This window comes from Phaethon lepturus, unplaced genomic scaffold, assembly GCF_000687285.1.
Source record: "Phaethon lepturus isolate BGI_N335 unplaced genomic scaffold, ASM68728v1 scaffold53453, whole genome shotgun sequence".
Classification (NCBI taxonomy): Eukaryota; Metazoa; Chordata; class Aves; order Phaethontiformes; family Phaethontidae; genus Phaethon; species Phaethon lepturus.
In genome coordinates this window covers 40,205-54,223 of record NW_010528005.1, presented here as the reverse complement: position 1 = coordinate 54,223, position 14,019 = coordinate 40,205, and the positions used below count along the sequence as shown (strand labels likewise).

At 40.3% G+C, this 14,019-nt stretch overlaps 1 protein-coding gene across 1 annotated transcript in view; it reads left to right on the top strand.

The window, feature by feature from the left end:
• Nucleotides 1-837: 837 nt before the first annotated feature.
• LOC104618044 (unconventional myosin-X-like) overlaps nucleotides 838-14,019 on the top strand; it is a gene marked incomplete at its 3' end in the record, with an annotated part of 40,406 nt that continues 27,224 nt past the window's right edge. The window contains exons 1-2 of the mRNA XM_010283531.1: nucleotides 838-954; nucleotides 1,034-1,192. Coding sequence (XP_010281833.1) covers nucleotides 838-954; nucleotides 1,034-1,192 — 276 coding nt within the window. The remainder of the gene's footprint in view (nucleotides 955-1,033; nucleotides 1,193-14,019) is intronic.

The following is a 14,019-nucleotide window of genomic DNA, read 5'->3' as shown; positions in this document are numbered from 1 at the left end:
TCAAAGGATTTTGGAAGGTTTTTTTTTAAATGTTCCACGTGATTAAAGCATTCACATTAACCCCATACTTTACTTTCTTACACTGAAACGGTGACGTTAGCAGGGACTAGTATTGCCCAAGTAGCATTGGCTATGGGATGCAGATATATGTCTATAAGGACAAGTTGCCAAGATGTAAATCAGAAGGAAGTGGGAAGCTGAATTCCAAAGCTATTGTTATATAGTCTTTAGTGATGTCATTAGTATTCGTAAAAGCTTGGGTGTGTACATCTTCTGAGCATATTTGTGATAGTTTTACAGAAGATACATTGAAGTGTTTTCTGAGTATTTAAATTGTGGATTTTTTAGAGCTTTTACTGTCCGTTTCAAACAGGCTTCAGAAATTTGTCTCAAAACCGTGTTAATTAGAAATCGGTTTGCCTGTTTGTTTTCAGATACCTGCAGCACACTGAACTTAGCATGCTACTTGCATTAAGAAGAAATGACCTAACCCAGTAGTGGTCCTGACCGGAGAATTGACAGAAACATTTAAGTGGGTTTCAGATCAAACATATAAACACTTGCAGCCTGTTAGAACAATAATTTTCATTTGCTGTTTTGCACTGTGAAACATTTCCTCCCAGAGTAATTAGAGTGTAAGTGGTGTTTACTGTAAGGGGTGGTTTTTCATTTGATTGGTTTTGGATTTTGGGGGAATGATTATTGCTTGGTTTATTTTTCTCCTGATGAAGTCTAACGGTAGCCCAGTGTGAAACAAGATTACATTTGCCCGTAGAGAGGAAAAGACCTTATAGTCCTCAGTGCATTGTCAGTATGTGCTGGTTTCATCTGACCCCCATGTACCTATTTGGGGCTCCAGTTATTGTCAGAGAAGTTTTTGAAGAAGGTATGACTGGCAGACTACTATGTTTTACAAGTGTGCACACTGATAAACTGGATAGGGAATATGGATGGGTATGAAAGCTCCATTCTCAGATAGGAGTGTTTGAATGTGTGATCTGATTATATTTTCTTTTTCTCCCCCCTGTTTCAGGTATTCACTTACAAACAGAGCACGATCACACACCAAAAGGTAACGCCTATGCATCAAACAAGCGCAGAGAGCGTGGAAGACATGGCAGCACTCATAGATCTCCACGAAGGCTCCATTATGCACAACTTATTCCAGCGATATCAGCAAGATAAAATCTATGTAAGTTTCTTCTAAAATTAAGAAAAATACCCAGAGGGAATGTTTTGGAATGTGTAAGAGCCGTGTGTGTTTTGCTGTTGTGTGGTATCTCCCTTCCTAACGTCCTCCAGTTCTTTGTGTATCCACATAGAGCTGAAGCGTGCCTCATCTAGTGACTTCTTGCCAACTATGATGGAAGGAGAGGGGAGCTCAGGGCTGGCCAGGCAATGCCTTGGAGCCTTGAAAAACAGGCATGCTCTATATGCTTTTACACTTCCAGTGACAAGGTTGTGTAAAGGGCTCTTGTTTTCCTCTTCTCCTCTAGACCCTCTGCCCCAACTGTATGTGCTCTGTGTCACTAGAGAGGATGTGGTGGGATTTGGTCTGTGACTGTCATCTGAGATCTCATCAAGCCAAGATCCAGTTCTGATCAGCATCCCCTTTTCTATTGTAGTTGAGGTGGGATGGTACTACAATCACCAAGATGAGAACCTGTGCCATTAAATGCAGATAGTTGGAGTTTGGGTTGTATGAGAACAGGCAGCTGTTTATCAGTTTCAGAAGCAAGGAATTAGTCTACAAGGAATTCTTTTTCTCAGCTCTGTAATGAAGGTTTTGTGATTAGATTTACCTGCTTTTTAAATATTTTCATTAATCTTGAACTGACTAGATATGAATTTTTCCTAAATCTGGAACTACACTAAATGTGAGAAGGATCGAGGGAATATTAGTGGCTGTTACAGATTGTGAAATCTCACTTTTCAGTGGTTCAGTGGTTGGTGGTTTTTGGTTGGTTTTGGTTTTTTTTTTTTTTTTAATTACAGAACATAAATAATTCTTATTTGCATCACCTGTCTAGACCCTTGATTTAGCCATATACATGCTTTATTTTAAGCATTATCTGTTAAATTTGGATTCTTTATTTTTAAACATGAACATATCTTAACATAAAAATAAACTTTCACTGTATTTAGAAATTTATTCATGTTAAAAAGCAGAAAACAGCACAAGGAAATTATGTGCCTTTGTACATTACTTTTAAAGGGACTAGTACAGAGAATCCTAGATGTTGAGGTAGTTCTCTTTACAAAAGTCTTTATGTATGTTTTTTCTCAAAACAAACCATTTTGCCTTTCAGAAAAATCAGTAAACAAAAAATGAATAGCATATATGAACAACCTTGCATGTGTAGGGGGAAGAAAGCTACTTGGTAAGAGTTTAGTTTTCCACCAGTGTTACTAGATTAGAATACAATACTCAATATGAGTCAAAATAAAAAAACTTTTTTTTCTGAATAATTACTGGTACTCATATGTGGGACATGGATGTCAGCCTTTCTCCCTTTTAAAAAGCATGTGTGTAAAAATGGGTAATTTTTTGAAGAGGCAAAGAATAGCCTTGTTCTGAAGAGACATGTCCTTGCTTATTTCTTGGCTTGTCAAGGCAAGTTTAGGGTATTCTGATACTTGATGCTCAGTGCAGTGTACGTTTCTAGACAAACAGGTTTGTGTGCTGTTAATGATGACAGATCTTCAGTTGCTGCTGAACACTCATTGTCCTTTCAGTTTTGCTAGCTTTACAGCTTTACAGCTTGCTCTTTTGGGTCCAGCTCACCTGAAAAATGTTTGAAAAGGTGATTGGAAAAAAAGTGTGTTTTGAAATGCATATGAAAGCCTCTCGTCCTATATATGTAATCAGGAGCTGATGTACAAAGCATTTTCTTTTCTCCCTCCTCATTGGTACCCCACTCCTGTTGTGCCAATGGCAATGTTTTAACAGGACGGGGCTCCAGGAACAGAAACCCCAAGAAAAGCTGATAAAAAAGCTTGAATTTTATGAAAACTTGATCGATATATGAGCATGTGTTGTAGGGGCTGCTATTGTCATTGCAAAATGAACTGTGTCTTTTCAAGCCAAAATATCTTAACTATGTTGGAATAGTTCAATGATATTTTAATGTTTGATGTTAAAAAGACATGGAATGAAAGGTGCATTGATTTTACCTTTGTTGAAGGCATACATGCAGCTCAAGAAATTGGGTTCCTGGTCATTCTGCTTTGGGACCGGACTAGTTCTTGTACAGGACACTAGAAACCACTGGAGTTCATGCCAGCAGCAATTAAACATTCCAGATTGTACATTTGCCTTCTCCCTTCCCTCCAAGAACTTTTCTCTCTTGGTCAGTAATTGCACCATCAGTATAGTGCACATACTGTCTCTTGTAGCTGCCTCAGCACCTTGGCGGTATCCGTCTCTTGTGCGTTAGGGATAAATTGAGAAGGCACGTGCCCCTCTCCACTCTGAGCTCAGGGACTGGTCATCCCATTGGAAGACTTCTCGCCATCGCTGAATATAAACCTCCATATAATTGCCGTGCCCTGGTGTTAAGCTTCCAGGCCGCTCTCTAATTCAGCTCTGTGCACCTCCTTGTCCACATCCTGAGTGGGGGGAAAAGATACACAAAGGTGTATCTGGCTGGCATTTATTGAGTTATATGCTTGTATTGGTTCTTGAGTCTGGCAGCTTTTTATTCGTTTTCTCAGTGGCAATGAGACTGGGAAGCACCTTTATAGCCTTAATGAGGAATGCACTTAATTAGGACGTAAGTTTTGGGGCTTGCTTCTTCTCACACACACACACAAATTATATGAAGTGCAATTTACTAAATTGTGGTGTAAAGTATATATAATTTCAAAAACACAGAAGAAACAATTAAAAAGAAATTTAAACAGTTGCTTTCTCAGGAAGACAATTATTTATGCAAATCTTCCACCGTTAACTTGTGTGTTTGTCTGTATTTGAGGAGCTGTTTCTCCAGCAATGAGCATTTAAGCAAATGTCTTCAGATGTTTGAGTGCAGTTTGATCTTCCTTTACTTAATAACATATTTGTCTCACCTAATCAAACCCGTGTTCCTAAACTCTTCACTGCTTCCTAATTAATACTATAAAGATATTTGCTATGGATGCCAAGTTTTGTCAAACATGTCAGTGACATTTTTTGCTGCTGCCAACAGCTTCAGCTATAAAGGGTCAGCAGAGGATTTTCTAGATTTCTTGCTGGTTTTGGGGGAGGGGGGAATATTGATTTAGCATGCAGACTATGTTCATAGCGTGAATGATGTCTGGCTCTGTACTTAATGAGTTGAAGGCTCTTAGCTGCATCTGTGCTGCTAGTGAGAAGGTGAATGACAGAAGTTTGTCATTGTCTATGTGCAACCATCTTTTTGTATCGGTGTCAATTGTGTTGACAACTGCTTGTGATAATTTTTGTCTGAATTTCCGTAAAAGAAAAGAGTGCATGCTTTCCCTTTCTGGCCTGTGAGAAGCATGGAGTGTACATGCCCTTTCTTGATTACTTAAAGGAGGCTCCTGTCTGGTATTTTCTCAGGTTTCCTGTTTAATACTGCTTTTATCTAAAAGTTTGCTGCTGGGTTATCACCGCTTTTGTTGCCCAGGAAAGGAACAGGGTTAGGATGGCACTGATCATGTGTTGCAGGGGTTTTCATTGCTACTTTTTCCCCCATTTTACTCCATCAGGAACAATCTGATATAGGAGGTCCAGCTTCTAGACATCAGCATACAGGGTTTTAACACCCGTTTTAGACACCTCAGATTAGCTTGTGTGCTAGGCTGGTATGTGGCAACACGGGGAAAGATAAACACCAGTGCTAAAAGTGGAAGGTGCCCACGTTTGAAAATGGAGCCTTTTGTGAAGGCGAACGAGGAACTTTGTCGCCTCTGAAGCCACGCCGACACGGGGCACGCGACGTGGAGAGGGGACGTGCTGCGCCAGCCGTTCCTGTCACTGTTCAAAGGTGAGTTGTTCCCAAAGCTGTTGATTCTGGTTCACTTTTAGTAAAGTAAATGTTGTGGAGAGGACTGGCTTAGCCTTGGAGAGGACGCCATAAACCACGCCGCGTGGACTGTGCTGTGAGACACGCAAATTTCGGTCCTTGAGCTGGCCGCGGGATGCGCTGCGGTTGTCTTGTCTCTGTGGCCAGCGGTTAGTTACCGATGCAGCCGAGCGGATGCCGGAAGAGCAGACCAGAGAATGAGAGTGCAGCTTTTCCTGAGGTGAGAGGCAGGTTGGAAATGACTGCAGCATACGTGGTGCAGGTCAGCATGGAGGTTTTCAGCATCAGATCCACCCTCGATTGCCCGAGTTCAAGCAATAAACAAGTTTCAAAGCACATCTGATTAGTTTTTTTCCTTTTGAAATGAGCTCTGAAGTGCCGGGTAGGCACGTTGTGCTTTGACGTGGTGATGATTTGACACGTGCTCGTCTTGTTTAGGTGGAAAACATGTCTCTGTGCCCAGGGAGGCATGTTGCGTGGGGTGGGGTGCGGCGGTCCCTCGGCCGCCCTCCCCTGATGAGGAGAGTGGCCTCCAGGTTGTCCGGCACTTGGGTGTGGAGGCCATGAGGGGTGAGAGAGAACATCGCCTATTTTTGCTCACTTTCAAATTAGGACTGCAGCTTGCCTGCCGATAATTGCAACCATCTGTTAGGTTTCTGTGCGTCTGTATAAAATATTCTGTACCAGCCACGTAGACATATAGTGCTGTACCAGCCACATCCGCATCAGAGGGAGGATAGTAGTAATTAGGAGCTCAGTTTTTGTGGCTGGCTTCCATTCTCTCTTAAGCTGAACAAACGTGGAATAACTTGGATGAGAAAGCAACATTTCTCCAATTTTTAAAAGTGGCGTTAAACTGGACGAGTTTTCTCTTCCCTGACAAGGTTGCTTGCAGAATCCCTAGCCACTTCATTACACTGAATGTTCAGTTATCTGTTCTTAAAAGGTATATCCAGTTATTTACACATCGATTTTAAATCTATTTGTGTTTACTTTGGCAGCATGTTCAGTTGTAGTTTGTTAAACTTGCAGTAATTAGATAATTTATTTCCCTCGAAGCCATGGGGGTTTCCTGAGGCAAGCAGTTGATGTTAATTTGATATTAATCGATAATCACTGTCGGGGTTTTTTCAAATTCTGTTTGCAGACATATACACTTTAGTATTTAGGTCAGCTGCTCTCTGTGACTTGTTTGTCTAGGTTTTTGCATTTGCATTTTTTTCTGAGTACAATAAAACTCATTGCAGATCCAGTGCAGTTGCTAGATGCCATGTTACGATGGTCACCAGGAGGTGGTTGTTGATGCATGTCATAGTGAGAAAATAGCAAGGCACACTAGAGTCTTGGTTAATTAAATAAAGTAAGTCAGACATAATTCATGAACTTTGAAATCACTCCTGTTCCTCTACCACAGACACAACTTCTAAGTGGAGGCAGAGAGGCAAAGTAAGATCAGTAGAAGACAATAGCCCCGAAACGTTTACTTACAAAGACAAAAACTGTCATGACTGATTTCTTAAATGGAAAATTTTGATGTGCTCCCTGCAGAAACTGGACCTTAAAGGAATGTGTATCAAGGACCCATATACCTGGACAGCTGACCAGCCTTGGTCTTTGACCTATCATGTTCTGTGGTATAAGTGTGGGCCATTGACTTTAAAAAAACAAACCATGGTACACACAAACTGTGTTGGTAATTAGTACCATATATATTATAGTAACGATATATAAATAGTAATGGTATATAAATAGTAACATATATATTAAGTAGTGTACATGTACATTTAGACCAAGTCCTTAGTTACTATAGTAGCTCCTAGAACTACATTTAGCCTGGTCTTGCCTGCAACCCCACTGCGGTTGCACAGTTCCTCTCCTCAGGCATCCAGCGCTCTAGAGCAGTCCCAGGTAACCAGTTTGCACGTTCTACTTATGGTCGCTGAGGAAGCTGCTGTTTATTTAATCATTATACTTCTGCAGTAAAGACATATAAAAGGTGAGCTGATGAATCACAGTGTTTTTCATGCCTTCCTATGCTATTGGGGAGGTGAGGAAAATTCTCTTTGCCAGCTCCTTCAGAGGAGGTGCAGAGAGCAGAGAATGCCGCTACTAAGAATGCATGACAAACGCCTATACATAGCTACTTACCTCTGTAATTAGCATGTTATCCTTACACACATCAGATAATGTTTTCAAAATGTGGTTCAAAGTGAGTTCCTGTCTCCAAGCGTTAATTACGGCTTCCATTTCACATCTGTTACTAGAGAGCAGCAGACAAAGATCTATATAAACACAGCAGGCTTTTGATTGGAAATCTAGTGGAATTTATTTCTGGTGATTGCTATTTCCAAAGCATGGTCAGTTACGTAGATCAATAATTGTCTGCCAAAGGCCAATTACCATTATTTCTTATTTGTTTTCCTTTTTTTAATACATGTTAGAGGAATAACAATAGCAGTAATGATATGAAAAGAAGTAAACACATGCTATCGGTTGGTTAACCAACTTTGCTTCTGAATTCGTCCTTACTGCCAGACTTCTGGGATTGCTAATAACAACAACAACAATAAAGAATGTTTCTCTGAACTTTGTCCTCACAACTGAAAATATTGGGGATTTTTAAGGTGCATATTTTCAGATCTCAGCAAATATTTTGGCCTGAGGTGGTGTGAGCAACATGATGCCATTAAAAAGGGAGCTCGTCAGAAAGGTCTTTGTAATCGAGTACACTATCGTGTATGCAGTGGCTACACAACCACTTTGCAATGTATGCAGTGGCTGCATGTGTACCTGTGTGCAATGGTTACACAAACACATAAATTTATACTACAGTTTGCAGCACATTACTTGTTGGTAACCCGCTGTGTGTACATGCGGCAGTAGGGATCTTACCCTCTTGCACCAGTGCACTGTTTCAGTGAGGGAGGTGGGGAGGAGAAGGAGGTCAAAGCTCTGTTAAAACATCAAAAAAATTGCTCTTTCTGTCTGCTCTATACCAGTATTTTTCTTCTCATTTGGCTGGTTAGTAGGAGAATAAACCACAGAATCATAAAACAGTTTGGGTTGGAAGGGATCTTTTAAGGTCATCTAGTCCAACCCCTCTGCAATGAGCAGGGACATCTTCAACTAGACGAGGTTGCTCAGAGCCCCGTCCAACCTGACCTGGAATGTTTCCAGGGATGGGGCATCTGCCACCTCTCTGGGAAACCTGTGCCAGTGTTTCACCAACCTCAGTGTGAAAAATGTCTTCCTCATATGTAGTCTAAATCTGCCCTCTTCTAGTTTAAAACCTTGTCCTATCGCTACAAGCCCTGCTAAAGTCTGTCCCCATCTTTCTTATAAGCCCCCTTTAAGTAAATAATGTAACGTAAAGTAAATGTAAATAATACATGGAGGGTCAATTGCTGTAACTTCCAGGCATTTTGAATGATACCTGAGCCCTACTTAATGACAACTTCGTATTGAAAACTACAGAGTAGAAATCTATCATCTTGTGCAGGTTTTGTCACTGGTGACAGTACACATTGCTACTGTCTTCTCAAGATTTGAAGGCTTGTTTTTGTGTTGGTTTCTGCACACCTTCACGGAATGTCACCGGTAACTGTATGAGCTGAGAACAGAAAGCAGACCAACGTACAGAATCAAAAAGAAAATTTTTCAGTCATTTGCGTAAGTGCCAACAGCAGCTTAGTACCATTCGGTCAGAGCTTTTTGCAAATGATGCTGCACGCTTCTGTGTGCACCTTTGCCTCACTTGCAGGTAAGCTCTGGCTCCTTTTTGTAAGGTCTGTTACTTCCAGTACCACAGAAGCATTCAAAGGAGGGCAGGAATTTGGACTCTGAAACTTCAGCTGCTTGTCTGTCACCAGCATGTTTTCTTTACATGAGTTACACGTTGACTGTGAAGTGAGCTGCACAAGATTTACTGCTCGTGCTACACTGTCCAACTGCCTTATTCACATATTCCAGCAGTTTAATACTAGAAAGGCCATAGACGACCCATTTACGTTGAAAATGAATTAAATTACTTTTATAGCTATTGTCTACCTGCATAAATGGACTATTGATTCATAGCCAGGCTGTTATTTTTATTTCAAAAGATGTGGTCCATTCCTTGCAAGCAGTTTCAGCTATTTCCTTTTGATGTCTGTCAGCCTTTACTTTTAAAAGGGGATGAGGTCCAAAATTTCCATTTAGCAGACTTTTGACTGCTAATACCGTTTGCCATCTTAGTGCTGATTTCTAGACCCACAGCTGTTTGGCAGCAGTTCAGTGCCATCCAACAAACTACCTGGCACAGGCTTAGATTTCAGTTATTTTGGCTTTTGATTTCTGTTTTCATGCTCTGTTAAAGCATAATTCCTGCTCTTGCTGCTCTCCTCCTAAAAAATCCCTTTCTGTAGAAGACGTCTTTAAACATTGAAGTAGGATGGAAGTTACGAAAATCTGGGTATCAGTATGTGCAATACTTGCAGGCAGAAAAGAACAAATCTCCAAATCTTTATGTTAAAACTGTTTCTCTTGTGTTCTGGAGATATTGCTGTTTGGGATATCTTCTACCAGAATTTTTTCTTTTGTTTGCATGTGTTTTCTCTGAAAAGCCCCCTTCATCTTCCTGAGATGAATCTATAGGAAGGAAGAACATTTTTTTTCTTTTCCTTGCTGGAGGGTGAATTAGACCTTCAGACAGCTTTGAAAGACTCATTTGAGTATTGTACAATAACAAAGTGGGGGAAAAACAAAACAAAACAAAACACAACAACAACAAAAAAAAAAACCCAAAACCAGTGTGTGGCCTCAGGCCATGTGAAATGAAGGGATGAGCCATGGGGTCTCCGCTCTTTGGGGTCCTTCTCTGATTTGAGCTAGAGATCGCCTCATTAGAGTTAAGCTATGCACTTGTGCACACAGATTGCTACAGTCTGATGTGCAAACCTATAGTCATGTGCTGTATTGCAGTCCATGAAAATGACAAAAATCCATGTCTCACTGATCATTTGCGGGTTTTTGTTCAGGAGATCACCTCCTCTCTCCACTTGGCAATGGTGAAGAGAGGTACTCTTCCGTAACTGTTCATATAAACAGCCCATGCAGTAGATCACAAAAGATCATTATCCTGACATCCCGTACGTAGTACTGCTACATGGTAGAGATTGTCTTGTATTAGTCAGCAAAAAAAAGCAATAAAAACAAGGAGACTTGATCCTTTTTATACAGGAGAAAAACTTCCAGAAACCCGTGAAGTTCTTAAATAAGGAAAGATGTCTATCTGATGTCAATATTATTGTCTGTTATTTTGGTTTTTACCTTTGGCTGGAACAGTGCTTTTGCTATCAGCTTTTCTTTATATTGGTTTCATATTTCCTAGCTGGAATTTTTTGTGCAAATTCTGGATACCACTTGTAGATTTTCCTTAAGTATCTCCACCCACATGGAACAGTCTGTTCAGTAGGAGAAAATAAGAAAAATAAGATGAAATAACAAAAATTAAGATAAAAAAAGGGAAGATGAAAATCAGATGAGACTGAGCTATGAGTGTATCTCAGCCTGTGAAGAGCTCTTAGTTTTGTGCAGGTTCTTCACCATCTCTGAACTTTCTCTGGCGTTAAGCTGAAAGATATGACTGCCTCTGTGCATTGTTTCGGTATTTCGGTTGGTAGCTAAGGTGAATAAACCCCAGTTTTTAACCCTTAAGAAACAGGCAGATTTTTCTAGCTTCAGTTAGTTGCCTAGAACAAGGACACTATGAATGTGCAAGGTTGAAGCTGTAGGGAATGGAAGGTTTTGCTTAGTTTAGAAGTTAAAAGTAGCCAGGCTGCAAAGTAGCATGATGTTGCTTAATGCTCTACACCAACGAAAGCTTAAGGTCACATTGGTCGGGTTGAAGGGTGAACATAACAGATAAGGATGTATCTAATAGGAGATGCTGTTGCCCAACGGTTGCCTTTGATCATCTGAAATAAAGTATAAAAAAAATTTCAAAACTCTTCCAAAATCTTGCTGTGAGCTATGCCAGTGAAACAAGCATAAAGCCTGGCTTTGAAAATGCTTTGGTCTGTTATGTCTTGGATCTGTTCTGTGCTCAGCACAGGAAAGGAAAAGGCCATCAGAGAGGTAGTTGGTAGAAGAAGCTGCTGCAGCTTACATTGTGGACTGAAGCACATGGGAAAATACAGCTAAGCAGTGTGAATGTGCCTGAGAAGATGCTTGTGGAAAACAGTGACAGGGAGAGTGTTTAGCAGGTGGGTCTTGGACATAGGTAGCTGCCTGTTGGCACTTGATCTTCTTAGTGACGTTCTCTGTCTTGTTCTGGTTCCCTTCAAAGGTTGTCTCCTATGAATGCTAGCTCTTGCATTTGTAGTGTGGCCTGTGTGTTTGCAAACAGGTCATTTTGCAATTAATTCTACAACAGACCTTGAGAAGAAAAAAGGACAGTTTAGGGGTTGTAATGGCATGCACATCGACGAGAAACACAGAAATAAAGGACAGCAAAGTCGATGTAAACTTGGACTGTTGGAAACGCACCATGAATCACCAAACATGGTGAGAGCTGCAGAAGCCCAAGCATGTAAGGATGATTACAGACTATGACATTTCCATCTCAGAAATGGCTTGACTGGTTGAAAACATCTAAACTTGCAGATTAGTACTTCAGTTTGATTATGGCTTTTAAGAAAGGAGCCTGGCTTCAGACAGTTCAGCTTATAATTTAGGGAGACAACTGGATTCCACCCCTCTGAAATTAGCATGAGACTAGCTGAAAGATGGGGCATACTTACCACAGAGAGGATAAATCAAGGTCCTACCAAGAACAACGGCACTAATTATCATTCTGTTTATGACATACCCCTGCCCCTTCTGCTGCCTCCCCTAAAAAGCATGCCAAAATACGGTGCAGCCATCTTTCTCCTTTTTATGCTGACGTGTATGTGGTGGTTGACCTAGTTATCTTTCCCTCAGAATAAACTCAGTTGTGACTACCGTCAGTCCCTTTACCTGGGAGAACTGGGAATGATGGAGGCTGTACCTGCAATGTGGGGCAAACTCTTCTGTTCATGGGTTTTGCTGCTGACACCTTGAAATTTGATGTTGAAAACATAGCGAAATTTGATGGCTGTTTTGTGGTCTTTCCAATGTTGTCTGCCTCTGCATGTGCTGTGAAAGCACCAGTATTGTAATTTGGTAACGTTACTGTAGCCTTGATGATTTAGAGGTATGAGAGATGTGCAACTTGTGTGGAACAGCGATAAAAAACTTTTCCCATACATTGTCTAAATGTGCCATATAGTAGCTTTCTAGGCAGCCAGTTGCACTGCGGTTTTATTTGAAGTTACCCATATATTAAGGGTAAGCCGAGAAAATGATACCTGTTGTATAAATTGTCAGGTTGATACTAATATCTCTTTAAAAAAAAAAATACCCTTACTTTTCAGACACAGCATCAGTTTCTTAAGTGACTCCAGGAAAGTCAGGGGTTGCTCAAAAACAACTCAAAAACATATTTTTTGAGGCATCTGTAAACATGCTTTTGTTTCTGTACTGAGATAGATCTTTCTTGTCCCAAAAGCAGAAAGTCTTGAAAGTGCTCTTAAAAGAGAGTTGGCTGGATAAAGTGCTGTCTTAGTGTTAATGTATGTATTTGTATGAAAAAATCTAGATTCTGTATTTGATCACTTCCAACATTTCTAGTACCACATTGCAAAGAACATTGATTTTTGGTGTCATTGAAGAAACAACGATTGAAAATGAGGAATGTAGTCTTCTTGTGCCTGTTCTAATAGTGCAAGCAGTTTTAGCTTCTGTTGTGATTGCTGATCAAAGACTTCATTCAGGAGCAGCATGTAACGACCTTTAACAAGCTCCTCCAGCCTTCTCCTGCCTTCTCTCCCACCCTCCCTGTAGCACGAGATAAGCACAGCCTGAAAAAAAGTCCTTTGGTTTTTTCCTCTCTTGCCCCCTCCCCCCTCATTTATTTATGTATTTAAGAAAGAAGGAGGAATGAGATGTTTCAGATTCTAGAAGTCTGCGAAGTACAGATGAGTACCTTGATTTAGAGGGTAAAAGGAGGTCATGAGAAAAACTGTAGGATAAAATTCATGACTTTAAATGGGTAGAACAAGCTTGAGTAAAACACAGAAATCGGAAAGGATCCTCAGAAATAGAAATGTTATTGTGGAGATGCAGAAGTCTTGACATAAAAGGGAAGAAGTGGATGGTGAATGGTTGCTGGGTATGGAGCAAACCTAAAAGCATGTACCCAAAATGAACCTGTGGAGAGGAAAAGATGGAACGCAAGGTGGTCCTGATATATTCAGTATGTTTGGTTTATAGGATTAATGAAGTGATCTTGCATTACGGCAGTTTCCTTTTTTTTCTTTTTCTGTGTAGAGAACCTGAAAAATATTTTGAAGGGGAAATTTCTTACTGTACTTTTTCCTCTTTTAGTCCAAAAGCCTTTCTACATGGGAAGAAAAGGCATTTTAAAATGTATTTAGTTCATCTACTGCAAATTTTTTTCTTGTAATTTTAAAGCTAACTTGAAAAAATGTATTTTAACCAGTAAAGCTGGCATGAAACTGAAGTAAACTGATTGTGTCTTCCTTAAAATAAAAAAAAAACTTCTCATGTTAGACAGGACTACTCTGACCGTTGCAAGTTTTTGTAGAGTATTTCTGTGGGTGTCAGAAATCTTTGTGAGCTCTTGAACCTTGTTAAAGAACTAATTGTTTTTGAGTGTTTGAAGAAGTCTGGGGTGATTTCGAGACACGAGGTTCAAAGCTGATTGATCTCAGAAGGCAACAAGCCAAACAAAAAAAGCGTTTGGAGAACTGATGAAAAATCTCTTCTTTTCTCAAGTACATCTTTCATTTTGACTCTTGCGATGCTATCGTCTTACTGAATGTCTAGCTGAGACGACAGGGCTTGAACTTCTAATTTTGAAAGTCCTCTTAGGGGATCAGCAAACAGTCTTATTTCCTCTTTCTGTGCTGAA